This window comes from Salvelinus namaycush, chromosome 34 (genome assembly GCF_016432855.1).
Source record: "Salvelinus namaycush isolate Seneca chromosome 34, SaNama_1.0, whole genome shotgun sequence".
NCBI classification, from domain to species: Eukaryota; Metazoa; Chordata; class Actinopteri; order Salmoniformes; family Salmonidae; genus Salvelinus; species Salvelinus namaycush.
In genome coordinates this window covers 15,761,191-15,789,034 of record NC_052340.1, presented here as the reverse complement: position 1 = coordinate 15,789,034, position 27,844 = coordinate 15,761,191, and the positions used below count along the sequence as shown (strand labels likewise).

General features: G+C 42.9%; 2 protein-coding genes across 2 annotated transcripts in view; one reads left to right on the top strand and one right to left on the bottom strand.

Annotated features, from left to right (window-relative positions):
• On the top strand, positions 1-1,080 carry LOC120028729 (putative nucleotidyltransferase MAB21L1). The gene has a single exon (XM_038973955.1). It carries the CDS (start codon positions 1-3, stop codon positions 1,078-1,080), a length of 1,080 nt encoding a protein of 359 aa, XP_038829883.1.
• The window catches only part of LOC120029212 (neurobeachin-like), a 327,891-nt gene that overhangs the window by 106,400 nt on the left and 193,647 nt on the right, over positions 1-27,844 (bottom strand). The window contains exons 41-42 of the mRNA XM_038974506.1: positions 13,674-13,820; positions 2,796-2,932 (exon numbers count right to left, since the gene is read on the bottom strand). Coding sequence (XP_038830434.1) covers positions 2,796-2,932; positions 13,674-13,820 — 284 coding nt within the window. The remainder of the gene's footprint in view (positions 1-2,795; positions 2,933-13,673; positions 13,821-27,844) is intronic.

The following is a 27,844-nucleotide window of genomic DNA, read 5'->3' as shown; positions in this document are numbered from 1 at the left end:
ATGATAGCCGCCCAGGCCAAGCTGGTGTACCACCTCAACAAATACTACCAGGAGAAATGCCAATCTCGGAAGGCGGCCATCTCCAAGACCATCCGGGAGGTGTGCAAGGTGGTGTCGGACGTCTTGAAGGAGGTGGAGGTGCAGGAGCCCCGCTTCATCAGCTCTCTCAACGAGATGGACAACCGCTTCGAGGGGCTAGAGGTCATCTCCCCCACAGAGTTCGAGGTGGTGCTCTACCTCAACCAGATGGGGGTATTTAACTTCGTGGATGATGGGTCTCTGCCGGGCTGCGCCGTGCTCAAGCTGAGCGACGGCCGCAAGAGGAGCATGTCTCTCTGGGTAGAATTCATCACCGCCTCCGGCTATCTCTCTGCGCGCAAGATCCGCTCCAGATTTCAGACCCTAGTGACGCAGGCCGTGGATAAATGCAGCTATAGAGATGTTGTCAAAATGGTGTCTGACACCAGCGAGGTGAAGTTACGCATCAGAGACAGATACATCGTTCAGATCACCCCGGCTTTCAAATGCACCGGGATCTGGCCCCGCAGCGCAGCGCACTGGCCCCTACCGCACATCCCCTGGCCGGGGCCCAACAGGGTAGCCGAGGTAAAGGCCGAGGGATTCAACCTTCTCTCTAAAGAGTGCTACTCGTTGAACGGAAAACAAAGTTCGGCAGAGAGCGACGCCTGGGTCCTGCAGTTCGGCGAGGCCGAGAACCGCCTACTGCTGGGAGGTTGCAGGAAGAAATGTCTGTCGGTCCTCAAAACGTTACGAGACCGGCACCTTGAGCTGCCTGGGACGCCCCTCAACAACTACCACATGAAGACTCTGGTTTCTTATGAGTGTGAAAAACATCCACGGGAGTCTGACTGGGACGAGAACAACCTCGGGGACCGTTTGAACGGGATTCTATTGCAGCTTATTTCGTGTTTGCAGTGCAGGAGGTGTCCCCATTACTTCCTGCCTAATCTAGACCTGTTCCAGGGGAAACCTCATTCTGCTCTAGAAAATGCAGCCAAACAGACCTGGCGACTGGCGAGAGAGATTCTGACCAACCCCAAAAGCTTGGAGAAACTCTGAGGTAAATACATGTGTGTTATAGTGAAGGAGGGTCAGTGAGAGGCCTGGTGATGTATCAAAGGACTATGGACAGAAATGGTCACAATGCCTCTGTTTTATTCACGGTCTTGTAAAATGTGACTATCCTCTGACGAGGAAGAGGTTTACTCTGATATCATTTTTTATGACCCATAGTCAAATATGACCCTTCTCTTAACTCTATATGGTGATTTAGGAGCAAATTGTACCATCAATCCACATTCAAGGTTAGGTTTCATTTCAGTATTAATCTTTCGTTATTTCTCTCCATGCCCACGGTTGTCTAAATCGTTTATTTGCTTAAATGCTTTAAAATAAAGCCCCCATACAAGCCTTGAATAAATATTTATACTGTAAATACATTCATAGGTTGTGAAATTGTCAATGTTGTCCTGTGACATGTAAACTTAGGAGTTCAATTACACCTTTTGAAGTAAAATGTTTTTTTTTTATCTGGTAGAAAATACATTCATTTAGTACATTCATTTCAGTAATAGTCTGCTGTATCTGTTGTCAGTGGACATTTTCTAATTTTGAAAGTTTACATTTTGATGGTACTATTTGTTACATTTAAAAAAAAACATTCCATAAACATACTTGAATTCTTATTTAAAGTATACTCGATACTTTTTTGTTTGTACCTTGCTTACATGATAAAACCTGAAAATAAGAAAATATATATGAATACAGTCTAATTGAGAAGAAAAAATGCACTTGAAATACACTGGATTATAACATTTGTGATCTGATTTTTTATTCCTGTCTCTGAATTAATTTAAAGAGTTAGCCTAATAAAAAATAGCTATGTAATATTTGTGTCCCAATCATGATTAATTAAATGTATAACTTGTATTTTTTCATATATAGGCCATATTTCTTGTATGCATCATACATGGGTATTTTATAAGACTAGTGTTTAACCCGTTTTAAATTACGCAAATATAGTTTGTCATTTCTCTATTAATTCCGGCTACAAACCTACCCTCCATATTGTATCTATCAGGTTGTCTACGTTATAATAATAGGCTGTCTATTTAAAAGCTTTTTATAGGCGTAATGCTGTTGGAAAAAACAAATGTATGAGAGGTACGGTTGGGGTTAGACATTAGGCCTATATTTCTAATATACAGTGCACACGAAGAATGCGCAAAACAGGTGTTTTGAACGCGTAATTGTGTAAATGTCTAGGTTACAATCTTAGTATGCGCCTAATAGTACTAGTAGTTATCCCATGTCCATACACAGTCGCTATATTTATAAACAAGGATAATATTGGTGTAAAATCGAACAGACCTCGTAGGCTCTCGTTTGATGACATAGGTTTACAGGTTTTGAGGGGCTCAGAATATCAATAAATGTGTAAAATGTTGTATGCCTACAGGTCAGGTTTTCTCTAGAGGCCTGGGTAGGTTTAATTAAGGCTCGTCTACATCCCGGGACTCCAAATGGCACAACGTTCCAATTGGACCAAATATTTTAAAACGCTCCACAATCTCCTAATGGTTGAGTTCTTGCACATGGGCGAACCTGAATAATTATTTTAATCTCTAAATGACATTTTGTGTCTTGTAAAAGAAAGGAACCTGGGGTCATTGCGGGCCCAGCCAAAACATGAACATGAATCAGTAAAGTCAACTTGAATGTGAACAAAAGCTTGTGCATATCAAACAGAAAGGGGAAGTGGCGATTGGACTTACCGTGGAGTCAAGCCGTTTGAAGGAGGGGTCATCCTCGTCCACTTCGAAATAGATCTCGGTCGTCGTGATGGAGATCGTCCCTCGCGCCACTATTACTGGGGCCACGAGCTGGGCTGGGGTGCTGAGAACCACTGGGCCTATAATGCGTAATACACCGTGCATCAGATATAAGGACAAACAAAACATGGTCTTTAACAATTCCTAGCAAATAATCGGATTTGTTTGATTGTGAATTATTATCAAATTTGAGGCTACTTCGATTTAGTCAGAGCACATATTGAGGCGATGTAATGTCTAGGATGCAAATTCTACAATTTCTTCTTAATTTGGGCACATGCACAGTTCTTAATTATCACGGTAACAAGTCTGTATTCAGAGTTTATTTTTTATGCAAACTCGAATTACTCGTTCAGGTTAAACACAGAACACGGCTCCATTTTGGGTTGCACTCTGGAGGCTATAAAACAGGTTATTTTTAACCAAATCGCCATTCGGCCAATTAAACAAGCATATAGGCATTCTAGGCTTACAAAACGATTTGAAGCTAATTTACATAAGTAATAACCAGTTTAACTAAAGGCGCGTGCTGTGCAATAGGGCCAGAAGTATGATACGGTCTATCAGAACTAAACCAGAGATGGAGGAGCGCTTGCCAATACGATGAATGTTCACTTATAACCTATAGGCTATTATTATGCATATTCATATTTTTCATAACAATTATTTCAGTTATTATAGCAACATCTGGGGCCTCTAAAAGAGAGACACAACACCACCCCCAAATGATTGTGACAATTTGCATAGCATCCTAAACGATTTTTTTTTTTTTGAAACAGTTTCTTTGAGGGAAAATAAAAGCTTTTGCATTTGTGCTGACAATATCCGTTCGGTATTTATTTACGATGGTTTTTTGATCCCTGGTCAGCTGATGGGATCACATGCCATCTCTCTTTTTGTCTCCACCCGTCTTCCTCCCCATCCCCATCTCTCCTCCTGTCCTCTCTTCTCCCTCCATTCTCCATGTTCTATTTGGAGCACTATCGCCGAGGCGCGTCAGCGCCAGTGATTTGTCTCGAGCTCAAATGAAAGCTCTTGAAATTGGGATATTTATCGATCGCGTGAACTCCAAAGAGTCACTTTAATGTCTCGTCAATCTTAATCCTGTGCTCCTCAGCCAATTATGCCTGATACTGTTGCGAGATTTCAAGTGGATTTTGGTTTCAATTCCCTGGGCGCTCTTTCATTGTGCTCACGGAGCGTTCAGGAATAGTGGAATCGGCTTTCCTACTCTTTCTCTCTGCCTGCCCTATAGCTGTCTGTAATAAACTCTCTGCATGTATTAAACTGATCTTATCTGATTACACCATCACCGTTAAATATGTGCTTTACAAGCTGTAGTAAACATGTAATATCCCGGGTCTAATAACGTTACAGGTGTATTTATTGTATGCCTATGAGAACATATTTCCCTAACATGCCTCACAACATATTCATGAATAGATACTACAAAATACACGATTATATATAATGTATAGCCTACAATATAGGCCTACGTGTACATATAACGTAATATTATACCATATAATTACTGCGTTGCTCTCACAGAACAGAACGCAATGCTTTTGAACATGGAGCAAAACGCGATCAAAACATCACTGTCATTATTATTGATTAGCCTATGTAATTATCTTGTAATGACAGCTGTTCTTAGTGTTGTTTCCACATTGAGAGAAATATTAAACCTGCCCCATGTTAGGCTACATTTGAACAGAGAATTAGGCCGACGTCTCAATTAACGGACAGATATTGTTTTATATTCGATGCTGTTTGCAAGAGATTCCCAGCAACCTAAAGGGTTTGTCTTTCTGCAACATAAACTCTCTATTCAAAGATCTCTAGTCTACTCCCCCCTCGGAGAGCGCGAGAGAGAGAATAAAAAGACGTTGGAGGGTACAGAACCATTGTGTTGTGGCCTGAAGAGGCTCTGGTACATACAGAGACAATACAGCCTTAATCCACTGGATCCACCGCGCTACAGGGACGGGATTAAACTGTAATCCCTCTAGGTATACTCCATAATTAGGAGTTAGTATTAAAACGTTTACACGATAATAATAATAAATTATACAGGTTTCCATATGCCAAAGGACTGGATTCTGATAATACGTGAACTATAATGCTAGATCTTTGGAGACTTTATTTTTTATTTTTTAGAAGTTATAGTAGTAATAATAATATTTACACACACACACACACACACACACACACACACACACACACACACACACACACACACACACACACACACACACACACACACACACACACACACCCCTTTGACTTGGATGGTCTTCAGAGTAATATTTCAGAAACATGTAAATTGTACATTGAGCAAATAATTCAATTTATAGCAAAAATTATTCCAGTTATAATATTCTATTACATAGTTGCAGTTTCTTGGTGTTATTCTGTGTGTACTGGTAAACTGTTAAAAAGTCTGGTCTGATGAAGACAGTCACAGTGATGTCACTGCTACACAGACACAAGGCATTCTGGGTAGTGTCATAATTAAAACAGCACTGTACATTCTCCCACAGTCCTGAATGCCCAACATTCCTCTCAAAGGCTTGAATAAGGCTAAGAATTCCCTATATAGGGCACCATTTTTGACCAGGGCACATAGGCCATCAGTGTGCCTTTAGGGACGCAACCTAAAACTGTCCCATTTCCTGTCATATATACAATAAAGATTAATTTCTTAAACATGTAAGGTACACAGTGATATTATATGTTATTCAACACATCCTGAGCAGTGTACTTTTTTTATGGGGTTTTGTCTAAGTATTTATGACACTATTATCTTGCACTCATAAGGCTAATTATTACCCATGTAAGGGATACAATTATGAGAGAGCGAGAGAGAGAGAGAGAGATATGAACGGTGAACTTCACTTGTTAGGGCATGATAATGCACCCTTGAGAGAGTACAGAATGCCTGTTTTTGACTGGTCCATCCAAAGGTCTGTCAGTTAAGATCATTAATTTCTCAACCAAAACAGTAAACAGCCACTATCTAAATACAACACCTCCCTCTTCCATCCCCTCCTCTCCTTGTGTGATTTGGGTTACAGATGAGTAGACAAAAGGAGTGTGTTGATGCCAGTGAGAGCAGACGGTGTTGCCAGTGTTCAGGGGGAGTGAAACTAATCATGGGTCTGGTAACCACAGGGCAGGCTCCACCCGCCCCAATAGCTAGCTGAGCCCAGGGTAAGCCACACCTCCTCTGGCAGCAGACACTGGCCTGATGTTTGGTTGGCAGGAGGAGAGAGAGGAGGAGGAGGAGGAGAGAGAGAGATAGATAGATATGGGGGAGAGAGAGTTAGAGGGAGAGAGAGAGACAGACGGAGAGAGAGAGAGACAGACAGACAGAGAGTGAGAGAGAAAGAAAGAGAAGGAGAAAGGCTGTCAACACACAGGGATGATCTCCCACTTAGACTGCTCAGGGCAGAGAGAGATAGAGTTTAGATATAGAGCACACAGACTGTAGCATATAGATATAGAGCACATAGACAGAACACTACCTAATGTCCAGGACTTCCGAAAGGTCAGTCTGAGATAGCGAGGGCTCCCCTTCTGGTCAGAATGTGAACATACCTTTAACTTTACCACGATGCAATAAAAAAAAATATTTCTTAAGGGTTTTTGAATGGTTCCAAAAATAAATGTTTCGACCAACATTTTTAATAAGGTTGGAATTGATATAGCTGGATAAAGAAAGGTTCAATTTTGAAATCTCTGTTTTCATTGTAACTGGTCGAGTTGATTTTGGATGGTGTTTCTTTATATATAAAGGCCAGTGCAGTCAAAAATGTGATTTTCCTATGTTTTATATATATTTCCACACTATGAGGTTCTAATAATACTGTGCAATTGTGAAAATTCTGATGATGTCCTTTCATTGTAAGAGCTGTATGAAAAGACCGCCTAAACTTTCAGCCTATTTTGGTGGGATGGAGTTTTGCCTTGTCTGGTGACATACCCAAGTGGTAAATTTGGGTGCGTTCGTAAATTTGCTCTGGCTATCTAATCCGATTTCAGAGCACTCTCGTCTGAGTGTGCAAGAGCGCAGAATAGCTGACGAATTTACGAACGCTCAACACCCATTGAATATGGCCGGTGTCAGTAAACCTCGGCAAAAAAGCAGAATTAAATTGTTGCAAGCAGCACAGTTACAGTCACCAATGCTCTGGATAACATGAAAAAAGCCTAACCAGCTCTGCTAGGACGAGAAAAATGGTCAGAGTTCTCTCATTTCTGTTTGGAAGTAGCTCGCAAGCTAGCTAACTTGTTTTTATTTATTTTTTTTACCCCTTTTTCTCCCCAATTTCGTGGCATCCAATTGGTAGTTACAGTCTTGTCCCATCGCTGCAACTCCCATATGGACTTGGTAAAGGCGAAGGTCGAGAGCCGTGCGTCCTCTGAAACACAACCCTGCCAAGTCGCACTGCTTCTTGACACAATGCCCGCTTAACCTGGAAGCCAGCCGCACCAATGTGTCGGAGGAAACACCGTACACCTGGCGACCATGTCAGCATGCACTTGAGACCGGCCCGCCACAGGAGTCGCTAGTGCGTGATGGGACAAGAATATCCCTGCCGGCCAAACTATCCCCTAACCCGGACGATGCCGCACCACGGGTCTCCCGGTCGCGGCCGGCTGCGACAGAGCCTGGACTCGAACCCAGGATCTCTAGTGGCACAGCTAGCACTGCGATGCGGTGCCTTAGACCACTGCGCCATTCAGGAGGCCAAGCTAGCTAACCTTAACCAGTTAGCTTGGGAGCTTGACTGCCGTTGTGAGGCCAGAACGCTCTAATCAACCCTACTCCTCAGCCAGAGCATCCAGTGTGCGCTCTGAATGCTCCGAGACTGAAACGCTCTGAATTTACAAACAGACAATCTGACAACGCTCTGAATTTACAAACGCCCAGAGTGCACTCTGAACACTCTCTGGCACCCCGGAGTGAATTTACGAACGCACCCTTAGTTAATAGACCCATAAGAAAGAGCGTTCCAAACCTTTCTGCTAATAATAGCTAGTTTTACAATTTCCCCTTCCCACTCAGACCACTCACAGACAGTCCTAAGAAAATTCTTGCCTGAGAAATTGCTCTTTGCCAAGAAGATCTTTTTGAACATATTAATTGATCACAGTAAGGTACTTGTTACCCAGAAATTATTTTATATTGAGATAAAAACATCTGCATTGGACCTTTAAAGGGCAGTGCATTTAAATATGTTATTTACCTGTTTTTTTAAGACATTTCCACACAATAAAGTCTAAATAGCACTCTGAAATTGTGAAAATTATGATAATGCCCTTTTTGTGTAAGAGCTGTTTGAAAGAAAATACCTGGAATTCAGCCTGTTCAGGTGGGATAGAACTTTTGGGCCACATCATGATGTCACATTGTGAACTGATTATAATCGACCGACGACTCTTCATCTGGGTAAGGGGGTGGGCTCTAGACCATCCTATCCGCTCATCAGGGCAGTGTATGTAAATATCTTCATATTTGCTTTCTAACGCCCATACGAGTCTTGGAGTTATTTTCATTAAATAAACACAGAGTGATTTATGAGACATACAGTGATGATTGAAATCATTTTTTTTACACAGCCACTACTTAAAAGCCTGATTGTACCTCTTGAGATTCTGGACAGAAGCCAGTCATTGCATGTCTCTAAAGCTACACCCACTTACATGGCAACATTGTAGATACAATGGTCTACCATTATAATTCACTGTGGCAGAATGCCAACATACCAGTAAACCATTATCTTTTAAAAGAAACATCAGCTACATGCTTTCAATATCATTTTCTCAAATGTCTTAGGAATAATTTTACTCCTCAGAAAAAACAGTTTCTTAGAAGGTCTGTGAGCATGACAGAGGAGGCACAGTAACCAGATTCTCTCTCAGTCCATTTGCTGCTTTATAATCCTTGTGATTGGAACATAGTAAACGTTTCAGGAATTTATGATGGCTGCCAGGATCCGCTATTGTATTCCAGTAAAACGCTTGCATCAGGCATAAAACCACCGCAGCGCTTGCTGCTCTTATTTCAGGACCAGTTGTTTGCAGCATTCAGGCAGTGTATCGGACCGTTGAACAGCTCCTCTTGATCTATATTCACAACCAGACTGAACTCTGAATATCTCTCCCCTGTGAGGCCAAGGCAAGTATACCTAAAGCAGCAGAAAGCATAGTTCTGACTGGAGAGTTTGGCCCACAAAGCTGGAGCCTGGTGCCATATGACCAGGAGGTGGGTTGGAGAACATTGAGAACACTGTGAGAACAGTAAGAGAACACTATGTTAAAAGTAGAACACTATGAGAACACTATGCGAACACTATGCGAACACGATGAGAACCCGACAAGAACCCGACGAGAACACTACCAGAAAGGGAAGGGGATACCTAGTCAGTTGCACAACTGAATGCATTCAACAAAAATGTGTCTTTCGCATTTAACCCAACCCCTCAGAATCAGAGAGGTGCTCGTGGCTGCGTTAACCTCTTGGAACTATAGGGGGTGCTGTTCCGCATTAGCATATTTGGGTCTCCAAATTAAACTGCCTCGTGCTAAATTCTTGATCGTACAATATGGATATTATTGTTATTATTGGATAGAAAACACTTTATAGTTTCTATAGCCGTTGGAATTTTGTCTCTGAGTGGTACAGAACAATATCTACAGCACTTTTCATGACAGGGGTCAGATTTCAGAAATTTTTACCCCTGATCTGGAGTCTGTTTTTAAGGCGACAGTGAATGCTATGAAGAAACCGACACTGCCTACGTCTTCCTCTGGGTGTCTGTACGTCATCACGTTTTGAATGGAATCGATTGCACAATCCCAGCCCATATAAAACCACAAAACGTGGGAGTACACTCTCTTTTGTTCGCGCGTCACAAGCGGGATGGACATCGGACTTGCCTCATTCCAAATCGTTGTTTAACCAGTAATATTTCTCTGGTCATGTTTTTACTCGTTATAGTTGTTAAAAACATCATAATGTAGTTAATTTGAACCGTTTTATAGCAATTTATATCCGTTTAGTGCGATTCTGAGGAATTTCTTTGTCGTGCACTTTTTAGCTTTGGGAACGTTTCGGGGGTCTCGGTCGTTGGTAGTGGACATTTCGAAGGACAGAGGACATCTATCGACCAAAAGAAATTTATAACATAGAAAGGATACATTGCCCAAGAATCTGATGGAAGAACAGCTCAAAGTAAGCAATATTTAATATGATAAATCGTTGTTCTGTCGAAATATTTTAAACGCATATTTCGCCATTTTGTTTGGTATAGCTTCACTTGGCGAACCCTGTATTGAAAAGTAAGGATAATTTTAAAAATGTAAGTCAGCGGTTGCATTAAGAACTAATTTGTCTTTCGATTCCTGTCAACTCTGTATTTTTTAGTCAAGTATATGATTAGCTTTCGATTAAACTAGATCACTCTGAAAGCTGACGTCCCTCATTTTGATGCTTGAGTTGTGACTATTTCCATTGTATAACCACGGTTTTGTATGGCTAAATATGCACATTTTCGAACAAACTGTATATGTATGTTGTAAAATGATGTTACAGGAGTGTCATCGGAAGAATTCTGAGAAGGTTAGTGAAAAAATTAATATATTTTGGCGATGATAACGTTATAGCTCCCTTTGCCTTGAATTCATGCTCTACTAACGTTTGCACATGTGGTATGCTAACTTATCGATTTATTGTGTTTTCGCTGAAAAACGCTTAGAAAATCTGAAATATGGTCTGAAATCACAAGAACTGTGTCTTTCCATTGCTATGCTTTGTCTATTTTTATGAAATGTTTTATGATGAGTAAATTGGTCATACACGTTGCTCTATCTAGTAATTCTAGTCGATTTGTGATGGTCGGTGCAATTGTAAACTGTGATTTCTACCTGAAATATGCACTTTTTTCTAACAACACCTATCCTATACCATAAATATGTTATCAGACTGTCATCTGATGAGTTTTTTTCTTGGTTTGTGGCTATCAATATCTTAGTTTAGCCGAATTGGTGATAGCTAGTGGTGGAGAGAGAAAATGGTGGACAAAGAAAGATGGTGTATTTTGCTAACGTGGTTAGCTAATAGATTTACATATTGTGTCTTCCCTGTAAAACATTTTAAAAAACAGAAATGATGGGTTTATTCACAAGATCTGTATCTTTCATCTGGTGTCTTGGACTTGTGATTTAATGATATTTAGATGCTACTATTTACTTGTGAAGCTATGCTAGCGATGCTAATCAGTGTGGGGGGGGTGGGGGGTGATCCCGGATACGGGGTTGAGAGGCGGTAAAAGTTAAACGACGTCCACATTATTGGCACTCAGAGAGCTACCTACCACCCTTATGAGAACACAATGAAAACACTAGACCACTATATAGGGAACTAGAACCTGCTGCAAGTTGGCTATGCACACTGACATGCTGCCACTGCAGCCCAAGTCCATAGACACCACAGTTCCAATAACAATACTTACCTTGCAAGCCTGAAATGTGCACTACTCAATATTAGGAAGGAGTCCTTAAATGTTTTGAACACTCAAGAGAGCACCGGACACAGGCCATGCAAACTCAGTTGTTCACTGGAGGGAAATGGAGGCGGTGAGAAAGGGAACAGCTGGAAAGCCAGGGACCTGGAAGACATATGCAGATTTTTCCCCCAAGGTTCTGACTTAGGACATAAAATCACTTTGGAGTCACTAGGAGCGAACGCCAAACAGCTAGGGTGTACTGAGAGCGCGTGGAGATGCAAAACACGCTTGGCCGACGCCAAGGCCATGAGCAGGGCAGTCTCGTAGGAAAGGACCTTCACAGACTCCAATGGTTCAAACGGCGACTCACACAGAGCATCCAGGACCAAAGCCAGGTCTCAGGTTGATGCCATAGGTTTAGACACTGGTCTGAGCCGACGCACGCCTTTCAGAAACTTCACCACCAGAGAGTGAGACCCCGGTGTAGAGCCGTCAATCCCTACATGACACGCTGGGATGGCTGCCATTTAAACCTTCAATGTGGAAAAAGAAAGGCCCTGCTCCAAAAGCTCTTGCAAGTACATCGAAATGTCCAACAAAGAGCATATAAAAGGAGAAACTCCTTTAACCTAACACCAACCCTCAAACGCAACCCACTTATATGTATACAACCCTCTTGTAGAGGGCATGTGCACCGCCTCTATAGTCTTTATCACGTTCAAGGGTAAACCCCTAGCCGTCAAATTCAACCCTGCAGAGGCCAAACCCATAGATCCCATACATGCGAAAGTGGGTGCCAAACTCTCTGGGCCAGCGGGGAGCCACCAGAATCAACAGACCCTCCTGATGGACCCTCTCCACGGTGGCCTGAATCAGGTCCACCGGATGAAAAGCATAGAGCAGGGTTTGAGGCCAACTGAATGCGCTGTGCCGGAGTCAAACAACTTTCCTTGTGATACACCATGAACCCCAGAGACTGAATATGGGAAACGTAGCAGTGTGGAACTCCACCTGTTCCCTCAACTCCGCTATGACCATCCAATCATCCAGATAGGCCAATAATCGGATCCCTTGGCAACTCACCGGTGCCAAAGCCGCCTCCACCACCATAGAAAAAGCTCTGGGGCAATAGGGAGAGCCCGAAAGGCAGGACCAGAAACTTGTAGGCCACACCCTCGAAATGAAACCTCTGAAACGTTCTGTGGAGAGGATGTATAGCCACATGAACATATGCATTCTTTAGATCTATGGATGTGAACCACTGCAATAGCCGGTGAAGTGTAAGCATTTCAAACGTGCAAACCTTGAGGTGCTTGTTTAAAACATAAGTCCTGCTTGGGCCCCCCATACAATAAGGTATGCACGCACTACGGATAAAAGCGTCTGCTTAATGCATATATTATTATTATATTACACGTTTCACTGTAGCTTTGGCAGCGGTATGAAGCTCTCTTGCCTGCGTGGCACAGTTCAGGTAAAACCTCCAAGTTTAAATGAAGTTTAAATGTCATTATTTAAGCATGCAATTTATTTTCTGGACATTCAGACATCATGTCATGGAACAGCTCTTATTAACCCTTTTCCTATATAGTGCACACTTTTGACCAGATAGCTACGGGCCCTGGTTAAAAGTATTGCACTATCAAAAGGAATAGGGTGCAGTCCATGACTCAATGTTCTAATGATAATAAAATGTCTAGATATCAAACAACCAACTCATGTGTTTTAATAACTGATTGTGATTTGTTTATTTCCATATTTATTTCCTCTGAGGAGGTTGATTCAAGTGATTTTCATTCATTATTTTGTTTTCATAGTTTCTCTGTCCGTTATAATCAGTAAGATCAGAGTGTTAATGTGGGTTAAAAGTTGAGTTTGTCAGGTAATGTTAGTTTAGTTAATGATTTTCTGGGCCATTTGGAAGGTGGTGACATATCATGCGTTCCAAATGGCACCGTATTTCACCACTTTTGACGAAAGCACTATGTGCCCTAGTGCACTAACTAGAGAATAGGGTGCCATTTGAAATGCAGCCATGTTCAGATTGATCATCCTTCCGGAATCAATTTAGTTTTACTTGGACTGAGATGACGGACTGACCTCTGGAGACAAACAGGCGAGGAAGGAACGGCGCTAGAGGACCAAAACAACACAGAATAGAACCGACCGGTGTGTTTCACACATACACATCCACACAGGACCTACACTTTCACCTGAACACCTTGGAAACACTGTCCAGATTCACTTACACTACCAAACACATAAAACATAACCCAAACATAGGACAAATATGTGCATCTGTGTATCTCACCAGCCAGGTTGTCCATCTCCTTCTCCTGCAGCAGACTGGCAGTGTCGTCGTCTCCATCCAACATCAGGTCCGTCTCTGGGCTCTGATTGGCTACTGCCTGGCTGCGGAACCCCTTCTTCGACTTGACCAACTCGTCCTCCTCGCTGCCTGGAGGGGGAGGGGAGGGGGGACAGACAGAACAGTAGGAACAGTCAGTCAGAGAACAGTCAGAACAGGGGGTGGTGAGAGAGGAATAGTCAGAAAAATCTGACAACAGTCAGAACAGCCAGGGAACAGCCTGACAACAGTCAGATAACAGTCAGAAAACAGTCAGAAAACAGTCAGAAAACAGAAAAAACAGTCAGACAATAGCCAGAACAGTCAGGGAACAGCCCGAAAGCAGTCAGAGAACAGTCAGAATGGTCAGGGAATAGCCCGACAGCAGTCAGAACAGTCAGGGAACAGGCCAACAACAGTCAGGGAACAGCCCAACAACAGTCAGACAACAGTCAGACAACAGCCCGACAGAAGTCAGAGAACAGTTAGAACAGTCAGACAACAGCCATAAAACAGTCAGAAGAGTCAGGGAACAGGCCAACAACAGTCAGGGAATAGCCCAACAACAGTCAGACAACAGCCCGACAGAAGTCAGAGAACAGTCAGAAAACAGAAAACAGCCAGGCAACCATCAGACAACAGTCAGACAACAGTCAGACAATAGTCAGACAGAACAGTCATACAATCAGAGAACAGTCAGACAGAACAGCCAGGAAACAGTCAGACAGCTAAACACCTCTCCCCTGAACCCCAAAGAGCAGATTCATATCAGTGTAGAAAGATAAGGAGATTATAAATGCTTTCAAGTGTCACATCAGTGGAGACAAATGGGAATCTGGTTTTGATAGATACATAAAACGCATACCATAACATCTGGCGAGCTTCGGAAGTCTGGATTAACCACAGTACCCACAATCTCTACATGAAACGTCCAATGATGACTGACTTGGAGTAAAGAGCGGTGTACTGTAGTATTTCATAACTATTGACGTCAGAACCCACAGGAAACATATGAATACATTTAATACATTTCCAGCATCTAAACTGATAGGCCGTTTCAACATTTGTTATCAGACAAGGTAAACTATGAAACACTTTTGTTTTTAGAAAGCGGCAAAAGAGTGTTGAGGATATGTCTTCAGCTCAGAGTCTTTGAGGACTGTATCTATCGGCTGCTCAGACAGAACCACACTGTATCAGACAGAACCACACTGTCTCAGACAGAACAACACTGTGTCAGACAGAACCACACTGTCTCAGACAGAACCACACTGTATCAGACAGATAAATGAAGAGGATGAAAACACCAGCACATTTCATCATATGGACTGGAACAGAAGTCTAGTGGAACAGGACCATCACTCTACAGCCTGTGTCCCACCTTACAGCAAATTAACACCATACAGTATATACAGACTATACAGTACATCCACACCATACAGACTATACAGTACATCCACACCATACAGTATATACAGACTATACAGTACATCCACACCATACAGTATATACAGACTATACAGTACATCCACACCATACAGACTATACAGTACATCCACACCATACAGTATATACAGACTATACAGTACATCCACACCATACAGTATATACAGACTATACAGTACATCCACACCATACAGTATATACAGACTATACAGTACATCCACACCATACAGTATATACAGACTATACAGTACATCCACACCATACAGTATATACAGACTATACAGTACATCCACACCATACAGTATGTACAGACTATACAGTACATCCACACCATACAGTATATACAGACTATACAGTACATCCACACCATACAGTATATACAGACTATACAGTACATCCACACCATACAGTATGTACAGACTATACAGTACATCCACACCATACAGTATGTACAGACTATACAGTACATCCACACCATACAGTATGTACAGACTATACAGTACATCCACACCATACAGACTATACAGTACATCTACACCATACAGTATGTATAGACTACAGTACATCCACACCATACAGTATGTACAGACTATACAGTACATCCACACCATACAGACTATACAGTACATCTACACCATACAGTACGTATAGACTACAGTACATCCACACCATACATCAAATGCATTAACTTCTTGAGAATACAGGGGGTGCTATTTTCCCATTAGCATAATTTGCTCAACAGATTAAACTGCCTCTTATTCAATTATTGCTCTTACTACATGCATATAAATAATACCATTGGAAAGAAAACAATCTCTAGTTTCTAAAACCGTTTCAATTTTGTCTCTGAGTGATACAGAAGTCATTTCACAGCACTTTCCATGACCAAGAACATAAAATCAAGATGTGTTATGCTGGCTTCAAAGCTCTGCCTATATATGGTCGTGCCCCCTATGACCCGAAACACACCTCATTCGCCTTCCTCTGGGTGTCAAGAAGACGTCAGAGGAGAAATTCTTTGTTTATCTGGTACTGACGTGAAATAAGACCTATTTCTTTGGCGTGACCGACAACTTCCGGTTTGCTGATTCGCACGAGTTGGAGCTGCGATTGTGTACTGTTTTGCTGGCGTTATGGATGAAAACTATCTCCGTGTCGAATTTTGTTTGATACATGTGACCATATCATCGTAATGTATGTTTTTTCAATATAGTTTAATCAGATTATTTGAATTTTTTTGGGAGTTTTGCGGTGTTCCGTTGTCACAATTTATTTACATTTGAGAGATCTGTGCCACTCGACCGGTACCTGTGCTAAATGGAGTGGGAAAGGAAGATTTCTGAACGGAACCAACGACTCATCTTGACAAAGGACACTTTGATCAACATTCTGATGAAAGATCAGCCATAGTAAGACCCAATTTACGATGTTATATCATATCTGTTGTGCATGTGAACTGACCGTGGGCGCCTAGCCGAATCTGCCTTGTATAGCTATGCTAATTTAGCGCTACATTTTGTTTTCGTTATAAAACATTTAATAAATCTGAAATATTGTTTGGATTCACCAGATGTTGGGCTTTCAATATCTGTACGCTGTGTATTTTTCTGAAATGTTTTAAGATGAGTAATTCGTTATATGACGTTGGTCTCTGTAATTGTTCTGGCTGGGTCAGCACTATTTCAGATTGCAGCTGCAATGTAGAACTGTGATTTATACCTGAAAAATGCACATTTTTCCCCAAAAAAACTATGCTATACCATAAATATGTTATCAGACTGTCATATTATGAAGTTGTTTCTTGGTTAGTGGCTATATATATTTTTATCTAGTCGAATTAGTGATAGCTACTGACGCAGGAAAAAGCTGTTGGGAGTAAAAAAATCGTGTCCTTTGCTAACGTGGTTAGCTAATAGATTTACATATTGTGTCTTCCCTGTAAAACATTTTAAAAATCTGAAATGGTGGCTTTATTCACAAGATCTGTATCTTTCATTAGGTGGCTTGGACTTGTGATTTAATGATATTTAGATGCTACTATTTAATTGTGACGCTATGCTAGCGATGCTAATCAGTGTGGGGGGGGTGGGGGGTGATCCCGGATCCGGGGTTGAGGCTCGTTAGAGGTTAAGCTGCCTTCATCAAGTTATGTCAGACCCATCCCCACCCCCAACCCCATCCCAGCCCAACCCCAACCCCATCCCAACCCTAGCTCCAGCCCAACCCCAACCCAACCCCAGCACACACCAGTTCATCCCATCCACACCAGCTCAACCCATCCACACCAGCTCATCCCATCCACACCAGCTCAACCCATCCACACCAGCTCAACCCATCCACACCCCAACCCCATCCCCAGCACACGCCTGCCACACATGACTGCACAGAGATGCCTGTGAGGATTTGTCTTTTTTAAGGTCATACAAGATCTGTGAGAAACTGGAGAAGGAACTCACTGTGTGTAAGAAAAGCAGCAGAACATGTCTGGAGAAATGGGTAGTGTCTAAAACTCATCTGCCATGTTTTCTCTCAGCGTGGCTCTCAGTACGCCTGGCGCTCCCAGAAGAAACAAGCACCTTGTCTTGAAGAGGTCTCCTGCAACTGTTGTCAGCACGACTACCGTGAAAAAAGCAACTTCCTGCTCTGTCTCTTGTCTGGAGAGCTTTCATCAGACACATGGAAGAAGTCGGAGTGTTTCGGAAGTAGAATGCTGTGTAGCGTTAAAGAAAGGCCAGAGCCATCCAGCAGCCATCCCGCAGCCAGCAAGCAGCCAGCCAGCCGTCTAGCATCAAAGAGACGAGTGAAACTTAAAACTGTAATTCAGTAAAGTGTCATTGCCCTCCATTGGGTCAATGAGGGGAAGCTGAGCAGAGGAGCTGACTCTGATTGGCATGATGGAGCAGAGGACCTGAGTGGGAACTAGACTAAACAAACCATGCTGATTTCTACAGGCACGCCACCAACATCAATAAGAGAGAGAGACTAAGAGCATGAGCTCCTGAGCAAATATATAGAATTAGAGTTGATTAAATGTAGATAAACTTGAATTTTTTCACAAGGACTTACACAGGATACTAACCTCAACATCAAAAGCTTCAATCCAATCACAATTCCATACCTAAAACCTTGATTTTGGACAAAATTACTTGAATGGACTATTACTACCAATGAATATCAAGAAAAAACTTCTAACAAACCAAAACCTGCAGAAGAAACACAGCGGAACCTGGAAATACCATCCAACACAAAACTGAATGAGTAATATAAGCTACTTCTGAAGCCAAAAAGTAAAAGACAATAATCTCTAGGTAATTTTTTTTATATAAAGCTTCATAAATAAGAGTACTAAGCTACCAAGCTGCTAGGAAAGAAACTGACCTGATCAATTAGTGGTGAAGTGTGAAGTGAAAGGTATGAAAACTCTTGAGCCTAACAATGGCAGGAGAGTTCCACAGCCCCCCCCCCCACCCCAAATGTAGAGGCCTTGAAGCCCCCATGGCGTATCCCTGTCCAGAGGTTATTACAATACAGTACCCAATGGATATAAAAAAGTACACTACACAGAATAAGTACATAAAAAGCTCCTCAAGGACAATCCAGAGATACTATTTGCTGACTGCTACAAAGAGTGGAAGGTAAGCAACTTAATTTTCCACACAGACCATTCCCTGGCATGGCACAATGCTATAAGAGCTCACTATCCCTATATCAAGAGAGAGGGTATTGGCCCAGAGTGGAAACTTAGAATGATAGACATTGAGGAAATTGAAACAACCTCTGTCAACGTGTACAAGTCTGGGACAGTAATGGTGCAGGGCCTCCTCATTCAGTTCCAGTAGGACTTTTAGGGGTTCAACGAGTGGGGGAGTGAAAAAGCTTCTTCCACTTTCCCCAACGCACAATTGGTTATCTCCACCCTGCTACCACAAAAATACTTTCACCCTGCCAGTGGGTGAATGGAAGCTTTTCCCAGGACTGTGCCTCAAAACCTACTGTCTACCTGGCCCATCATTCCACCCTAGACTTGAACAGCCTTTACGACCAGGTCCACCTCTACAAGGCAGCAATCCCAACTTTTGCCAGGACCCAGCACCACACACAGGAGCAACAGAGCAATGGACACCCCGTCCAGACCAGCGAGACACCCTCCTAGACCTGTAAGACCCCCCTCCTGAAGGACCTGCACCGAGAGAACCCACGCCAAGAGGACCTATACCCAGACCACAGCATCACCAGCCACACCCCAACCCGCTAAGACCACCCCAAGCGAAACCCTGGCCACACTCTATATAGCCCCCCCCCCCATATCAGACCTATGCCCCTTTTGACCACCCCATTCCCCCCTCCCCTGCGGCAATGACCTCAGCATGACAGCAGGACATATGCAACCGGCCCAACCCCCACTATTACACCTGCCCAAGCCCCATCCTGTGACCTAAGAGGTATGTATCAGATGCTCAACATGCTCTGCTCACACCTACTGTAATGGTTTGGGCCTAAACCAAACAAAAACAACACTAGGCACTATGGAACACAAAGCTTTTACTATCTCATTCTGGAATATACAAGGTCTGAGGTAATTTTGGCCTAAAGAGTAGGAACCTAGACTTCAAAGAAATTGGAAAAACAGACATTTTCATCCTACAAGAAACATGGTATAAAGGAGACGGACCCACTGGTTGCCCTCTAGGCTACAGAGAGCTGGTAGTCCCATCCACCAAACTACCAGGTGTGAAACAGGGAAGAGACTCAAGGGGTATGCTAATTTGGTATAGAGCAGACCTAACCCACTATTAAATTAGTCAAAACAGGAATATTTTACATCTGGCTAGAAATGAATAAGGAAATAATCTCAACAGAGAAAAATGTCCTCATGTGTGCTACCTATACCCCCCAATAGAATCCCCATACTTTAATGATGACAGCTTCCCCATCATAGGGTTGGAGATCAACAATTTCCAGGCCCAGGGACATGTACTAGTCTGTGGGGATCTAAGTCTCTTTGAGTGTTCAGTCAGCCCACTGACACCCCTATCAGATCACAGCAAAATCACACTCTACTTGAACAGAGCTTTCCTCAATCATGAGGCATCAAAGCCAAAGGAACTGAATAATATTAAGAAACGCTATAGTTGGAAGGAAAGTAGTGCGGAAATCTAGCAAAAAACAATTAGGCAACAACAAATTCAATCCCTTCTAGGCAATTTCCTGGACAAAATGTTTCACTGCAATAGTGAAGGTGTAAACTTGGCAGTAGAAAATCTAAACTTCCCTATCAAATCTAAAATGTCAAGCAGACAACCTGAGAAAATTAACAACAATAACAAATGGTTTGATGAAGAATGCAAAAACCTAAGAAAGAATTGAGAAACCTATTCAACCAAAAACATAGAGACCCAGAATGTAACGATCAAAGAGTGAATGGGTGTGGAGTCAGGCGCAGAGAGCAAAGGATACGGGGGAAAACACGCTTCAATGTCCAACCAAAAAAGGTACAAAAGGTAACGCCAAACATAGGCGTAATACACTCCACCTAAGTACACTTTGGTAACAAACCGGACAGCGAAAAACCCAATAAACAAGAACACCTCTCACAATACAGAAAACAAGCCCGCACAAACACAAGCGGGCTAATCGAACTTAAATAACACCACCCTAACACCCCAACAAGAAACAGGTGAAAACAGGAAAAAACAGGAAAAAAGGATCGGTGGCAGCTAGTAGGCCATGACGACGACCGCCGAGCGCCACCCGAACGGGAAGGGGAGCCACCTTCGGTGATATTCGTGACACAGTAAACCTGAGCCTACGCCTTCCCTATAGTGAATCACTAAAACAATACAGCAATACACTATGGAAAAAGAAGGAACAGCACATCAGAAATCAGCTCAATGTAATTGAAGAATCCATAGAATCTAACCACTTCTGGGAAAATTGGAAAACTCTAAACAAACACAAAGAGATATCTATCCAAAACGGAGAAGTATGGATAAACCACTTCTCCAATCATTTTGGCTCAATAACAAAGAACAAACAGCAAAAACATCTACATGATCAAATACAAATCTTAGAGTAAACTATTAAAGACTACCAGAACCCACTGAATTCTCCAATTACATTTGCCACGCTGATCCTCAACACTAGTGCTCCCCAGGGGTGCGTGCTCAGTCCCCTCCTGTACTCCCTGTTCACCCACGACTGCATGGCCAGGCACGACTCCAACATCATCATTAAGTTCGCAGATGACACAACAGTGGTAGGCCTGATACAGCCTATAGGGAGGAGGTCAGAGACCTGGCCAGGTGGTGCCAGAATAACAACCTATCCCTCAACGTAACCAAGACTAAGGAAATGATTGTGGACTACAGGAAAAGGAGGACCGAGTACGCCCCCATTCTTATCAACGGGGCTGTAGTTGAGCAGGTTGAGAGCTTCAAGTTCCTTGGTGTCCACATCACCAACAAACTAGAATGGTTCAAACACACCAAGACAGTTGTGAAGAGGGCAAAGTACGTGCATCTCTAGGAAACCAAACGCATCCCCTTCCTGAGCAGTATGAAGGCTGCGTGGTCCCATGGTGTTTATACTTGTGTACTATTGTTTGTACAGATGAACGTGGTACCTTCAGGCATTTGGAAATTGCTCCCAAGGATGAACCAGACTTGTGGAGGTCTACAATTTTGGCTGATTTCTTTTGATTTTTCCACGATGTCAAGCAAAGAGGCACTGAGATTGAAGGTATGCCTTGAAATACATCCACAGGTACACCTCCAATTGACTCAAATGGTGTCAATTAGCCTATCAGAAGCTTCTAAAGCCATGACATAATTTTCTGGAATTTTCCAAGCTGTTTAAAGGCACAGTCACAGTATGTAAACTTCTGACCTACTGGAATTGTGATATAGTGAGTTATAAGTGAAATAATCTGTCTGTAAACAATTGATGGAAAAATTACTTGTGTCATGCACAAAATAGATGTCCTAACCGACTTGCCAAAACTATAGTTTGTTAACAAGACATTTGTGGAGTGGTTGAAAAATGAGTTTAATGACTCCAGCCTAAGAGTATGTAAACTTCCAATTTCAACTGTATATATCAACAAATTGGCGAGGGCACTAGAACAGTCTGCAGCACCCGGCCTCACCCTACTAGAACAGTCTGCAGCACCCGGCCTCACCCTACTAGAACAGTCTGCAGCACCCGGCCTCACCCTACTAGAATCTGAAGTCAAATGTCTACTGTTTGCTGATGATTTGGTGCTTCTGTCCCCAACCAAGAAGGGCCTACGGCAGCACTTAGATCTTCTGCACAGATTCTGCCAGACTTGGGCCATGACAGTAAATCTCAGTAAGATAAAAAATAATGGTGTTCCAAAAAAGGTCCAGTTCCCAGGACCACGAATACCATCTAGACACCGTTGCCATAGAGCACACAAAAAACTATACATGCCTAAACATCAGCGCCACAGGTAACTTCCACAAAACTGTGAACGATCTGAGAGACAAGGCAAGAAGGGCCTTCTATGCCATCAAAAGGAACATAAAATTTGACATACTAATTAGGATCTGGCTAAAAATATTTGAATCAGTCATAGAACCCATTGCCCTTTATGGTTGTGAGGTCTGGGGTCTGCTCACCAACCAAAAATTCACAACATGGGACAAACACCAAATTGAGACTATGCATGCAGAGTTCTGCAAAATATCCTCCGTGTACAACGTAACACACCAAATAATGAATGCAGAGCAGAATTAGGTCGATACCCACTAATTATCAAAATCCAGAAAAGAGCTGTTAAATTCTACAACTACCTTAAAGGAAGCAATCCATAACAAAGCCATCACCTACAGAAAAATAAACCTGGTGAAGAGCCTCCTAAGCAAGCTGGTCTTGGCCCTAAACAGAGAGTACACAGTGGCAGAATACCTGACCACTGTGACTGACCCAAAATTAAGGAAATTGTTGACTATGTACAGACTCAGTGAGCATAGCCTTGCTATTGAGAAAGGCCGCTGAAGGTAGACCTGGCTCTCAAGAGAAGACATGCTATGTACACTGCCCACAAAATGAGGTGGAAACTGAGCTGCACTTCTCAACCTCCTGCCAAATGTATGACTATATTAGAGACACATATTTCCCTCAGGATTACACAGACCCACAAAGAATTCGAAAACAAATCCAATTTGATAAACTCCCATATCTGTTAGGTGAAATATCACAGCAGCAAGATTTGTGACCTGTTGCCACAAGAAAAGAGCAACCAATGAAGAACAAACACCATTGTAAATACAACCTATATTTATTTTCCCTTTTGTACTTTAACTATTTGCGCATCATTACAACACTGCATATAGACATGACATTTGAAATGTCTTTATTATTTTGGAACTTTTGTAAGTGTAATATTTACTGTATATTTTTTATTGTTTATTTCACTTTTTTTATTATCTATTTCACTTGCTTTGGCAGTGTTAACATATGTTTCCCATGCCAATAAAGCCCCTTAAATTGAAATGAGAGAGACAGAGACAGAGAGAGAGACAGAGAGAGAGACAGAGAGAGAAACAGAGAGAGAAACAGAGACAGAGAAAGAGAGCGACAAAGAAAGTGAAACAGAGAGAGAGAAAGGGAGAGCGAAAGAAAAAGGAGTGAGAGGAGGGGACCGAGCAAACTGCTTTGTCCACAACACAATTCAGTTATCAAGGGGTAGAATATAGGGTTATAAATAATCAGAAAGAAAGAAGCAGGACAGGGAGAGAGAAAATGAGCTGACATGAATGTCCATCTTGTCATGAGTGATAGCCACTACACTCGGAGATGTTCTCAAATCAAAGCGGGCGGTGTGATAGATGGCCGTTTGTCAACACTAAAATTTGGTGTCAAGGCTGCCTCATTAGAAATATTTTAAATCCTCCACCTTTCCCCTCACAACACACAGAGGAGGAGAAAAGAGACTGGGCCACTTTGTTTCTACCATAATTAATCTCTTTAGTCTGTGACCTTAACAGGACCTCATCCCACAGACCCTAACCCTGAAGCACAAATAGCAGCACTATCACAAACTCTACTTGCGTCAGGGTTAACCAATATAGTAGTTCTCCTTCTACACTCCAATCACCCAAGGCCTTCTGCCTCACTTCCACTACTAATATAGTGACCTTAGAAGACCCACATAATCACATGGTGGAAATTATGGCAAATAATTTGGGATGCAACAGCGTTTTAAAGTCAATCCAGAATAAATAGATTAAACCATTTATCATTGATAGTGTTTTTATATAGGAAGAATGCCAATGACACATAAAATATCTACCATACCCAATTCATGAACAGGTTTATGATTCAGAACCATCAAAAAAAGGCCTACCATAGAGTAGGGTTTAGGCCTACCATAATATGGAGAGAAAGAGATACATATATACACTGCTCAAAAAAATAAAGGGAACACTTAAACAACACAATGTAACTCCAAGTCAATCACACTTCTGTGAAATCAAACTGACCACTTAGGAAGCAACACTGATTGACAATAAATTTCACATGCTGTTGTGCAAATGGAATAGACAAAAGGTGGAAATTATAGGCAATTAGCAAGACACCCCCAAAAAAGGAGTGGTTCTGCAGGTGGTGACCACAGACCACTTCTCAGTTCCTATGCTTCCTGGCTGATGTTTTGGTCACTTTTGAATGCTGGCGGTGCTTTCACTCTAGTGGTAGCATGAGACGGAGTCTACAACCCACACAAGTGGCTCAGGTAGTGCAGTTCATCCAGGATGGCACATCAATGCGAGCTGTGGCAAAAAGGTTTGCTGTGTCTGTCAGCGTAGTGTCAAGAGCATGGAGGCGCTACCAGGAGACAGGCCAGTACATCAGGAGACGTGGAGGAGGCCGTAGGAGGGCAACAACCCAGCAGCAGGACCGCTACCTCCGCCTTTGTGCCAGGAGGTGCACTGCCGGAGCCCTGCAAAATGACCTCCAGCAGGCCACAAATGTGCATGTGTCTGCTCAAACGGTCAGAAACAGACTCCATGAGGGTGGTATGAGGGCCCGACGTCCACAGGTGGGGGTTGTGCTTACAGCCCAACACCGTGTAGGACGTTTGGCATTTGCCAGAGAACACCAAGATTGGCAAATTCGCCACTGGCGCCCTGTGCTCTTCACAGATGAAAGCAGGTTCACACTGAGCACATGAGCACATGTGACAGACGTGACAGAGTCTGGAGACGCCGTGGAGAACGTTCTGCTGCCTGCAACATCCTCCAGCATGACCGGTTTGGCGGTGGGTCAGTCATGGTGTGGGGTGGCATTTCTTTGTGGGGCCGCACAGCCCTCCATGTGCTCGCCAGAGGTAGCCTGACTGCCATTAGGTACCGAGATGAGATCCTCAGACCCCTTGTGAGACCATATGCTGACACATGCACATTTGTGGCCTACTGGAGGTCATTTTGCAGGGCTCTGGCAGTGCACCTCCTTGCACAAAGGCGGAGGTAGCGGTCCTGCTGCTGGGTTGTTGCCCTCCTACGGCCTCCTCCACGTCTCCTGATGTACTGGCCTGTCTCCTGGTAGCGCCTCCATGCTCTGGACACTACGCTGACAGACACAGCAAACCTTTTTGCCACAGCTCGCATTGATGTGCCATCCTGGATGAGCTGCACTACCTGAGCCACTTGTGTGGGTTGTAGACTCCGTCTCATGCTACCACTAGAGTGAGAGCACCGCCAGCATTCAAAAGTGACCAAACCATCAGCCAGGAAGCATAGGAACTGAGAAGTGGTCTGTGGTCACCACCTGCAGAATCACTCCTTTTTTGGGGGTGTCTTGCTAATTGCCTATAATTTCCACCTTTTGTCTATTCCATTTGCACAACAGCATGTGAAATGTATTGTCAATCAGTGTTGCTTCCTAAGTGGACAGTTTGATTTCATAGAAGTTTGATTGACTTGGAGTTACATTGTGTTGTTTAAGTGTTCCCTTTATTTTTTTGAGCAGTGTATATATACACAGTGGGGCAAAAAAGTATTTAGTCAGCCACCAATTGTGCAAGTTCTCCCACTTAAAAAGATGAGAGAGGCCTGTAATTTTCATCATAGGTACACTTCAACTATGACAGACAAAATGAGGGAAAAAATCAAGAAAATCACATTGTAGGATGTTTAATGAATTTATTTGCAAATTATGGTGGAAAATAAGTATTTGGTCAATAACAAAAGTTTCTCAATACTTTGTTATATACCCTTTGTTGGCAAAGACAGAGGTCAAACGTTTTCTGTAAGTCTTCACAAGGTTTTCACACACTGTTGCTGGTATTTTGGCCCATTCCTCCATGCAGATCTCCTCTAGAGCAGTGATGTTTTGGGGCTGTTGCTGGGCAACACGGACTTTCAACTCCCTCCAAAGATTTTCTATGGGGTTGAGATCTGGAGACTGGCTAGGCCACTCCAGGACCTTGAAATGCTTCTTACGAAGCCACTCCTTCGTTGCCCGGGCGGTGTGTTTGGGATCATTGTCATGCTGAAAGACCCAGCCACGTTTCATCTTCAATACCCTTGCTGATGGAAGGAGGTTTTCACTCAAAATCTCACGATACATGGCCCCATTCATTCTTTCCTTTACACGGATCATTCGTCCTGGTCCCTTTGCAGAAAAACAGCCCCAAAGCATGATGTTTCCACCCCCATGCTTCACAGTAGGTATGGTGTTCTTTGGATGCAACTCAGCATTCTTTGTCCTCCAAACACGACGAGTTGAGTTTTTACCAAAAAGTTATATTTTGGTTTCATCTGACCATATGACATTCTCCCAATCTTCTTCTGGATCATCCAAATGCTCTCTAGCAAACTTCAGACGGGCCTGGACATATACTGGCTTAAGCAGGGGGACACGTCTGGCACTGCAGGATTTGAGTCCCTGGCGGCGTAGTGTGTTACTGATGGTAGGCTTTGTAACTTTTTTTTTGGTCCCAGCTCTCTGCAGGTCATTCACTAGGTCCCCCCGTGTGGTTCTGGGATTTTTGCTCACCGTTCTTGTGATCATTTTGACCCCACGGGGTGAGATCTTGCGTGGAGCCCCAGATCGAGAGAGATTATCAGTGGTCTTGTATGTCTTCCATTTCCTAATAATTGCTCCCACAGTTGATTTCTTCAAACCAAGCTGCTTACCTATTGCAGATTCAGTCTTCCCAGCCTGATGCAGGTCTACAATTTTGTTTCTGGTGTCCTTTGACAGCTCTTTGGTCTTGGCCATAGTGGAGTTTGGAGTGTGGCTGTTTGAGGTTGTGGACAGGTGTCTTTTATACTGATAACAAGTTCAAACAGGTGCCATTAATACAGGTAACGAGTGGAGGACAGAGGAGCCTCTTAAAGAAGAAGTTACAGGTCTGTGAGAGCCAGAAATCTTGCTTGTTTGTAGGTGACCAAATACTTATTTTCCACCATAATTTGCAAATAAATTCATTAAAAATCCTACAATGTGATTTTCTGGAATTTTTTTTCTCATTTTGTCTGTCATAGTTGAAGTGTACTATGATGAAAATTACAGGCCTCTCTCATCTTTTTAAGTGGGAGAACTTGCACAATTGGTGGCTGACTAAATACTTTTTTGCCCCACTGTATATATAGAGAGAGAGAGGGAGAAAGAGAGTAGAGAGAAAGAGAAAAGAGAGGGAGGGTGAGAGAGAGAGCGGGGGGGTG

Excerpts from the sequence above, each read along its gene's own strand:
- LOC120028729 (XM_038973955.1), top strand. The coding sequence starts at position 1 with ATGATAGCCGCCCAGGCCAAGCTGGTGTACCACCTCAACAAATACTAC.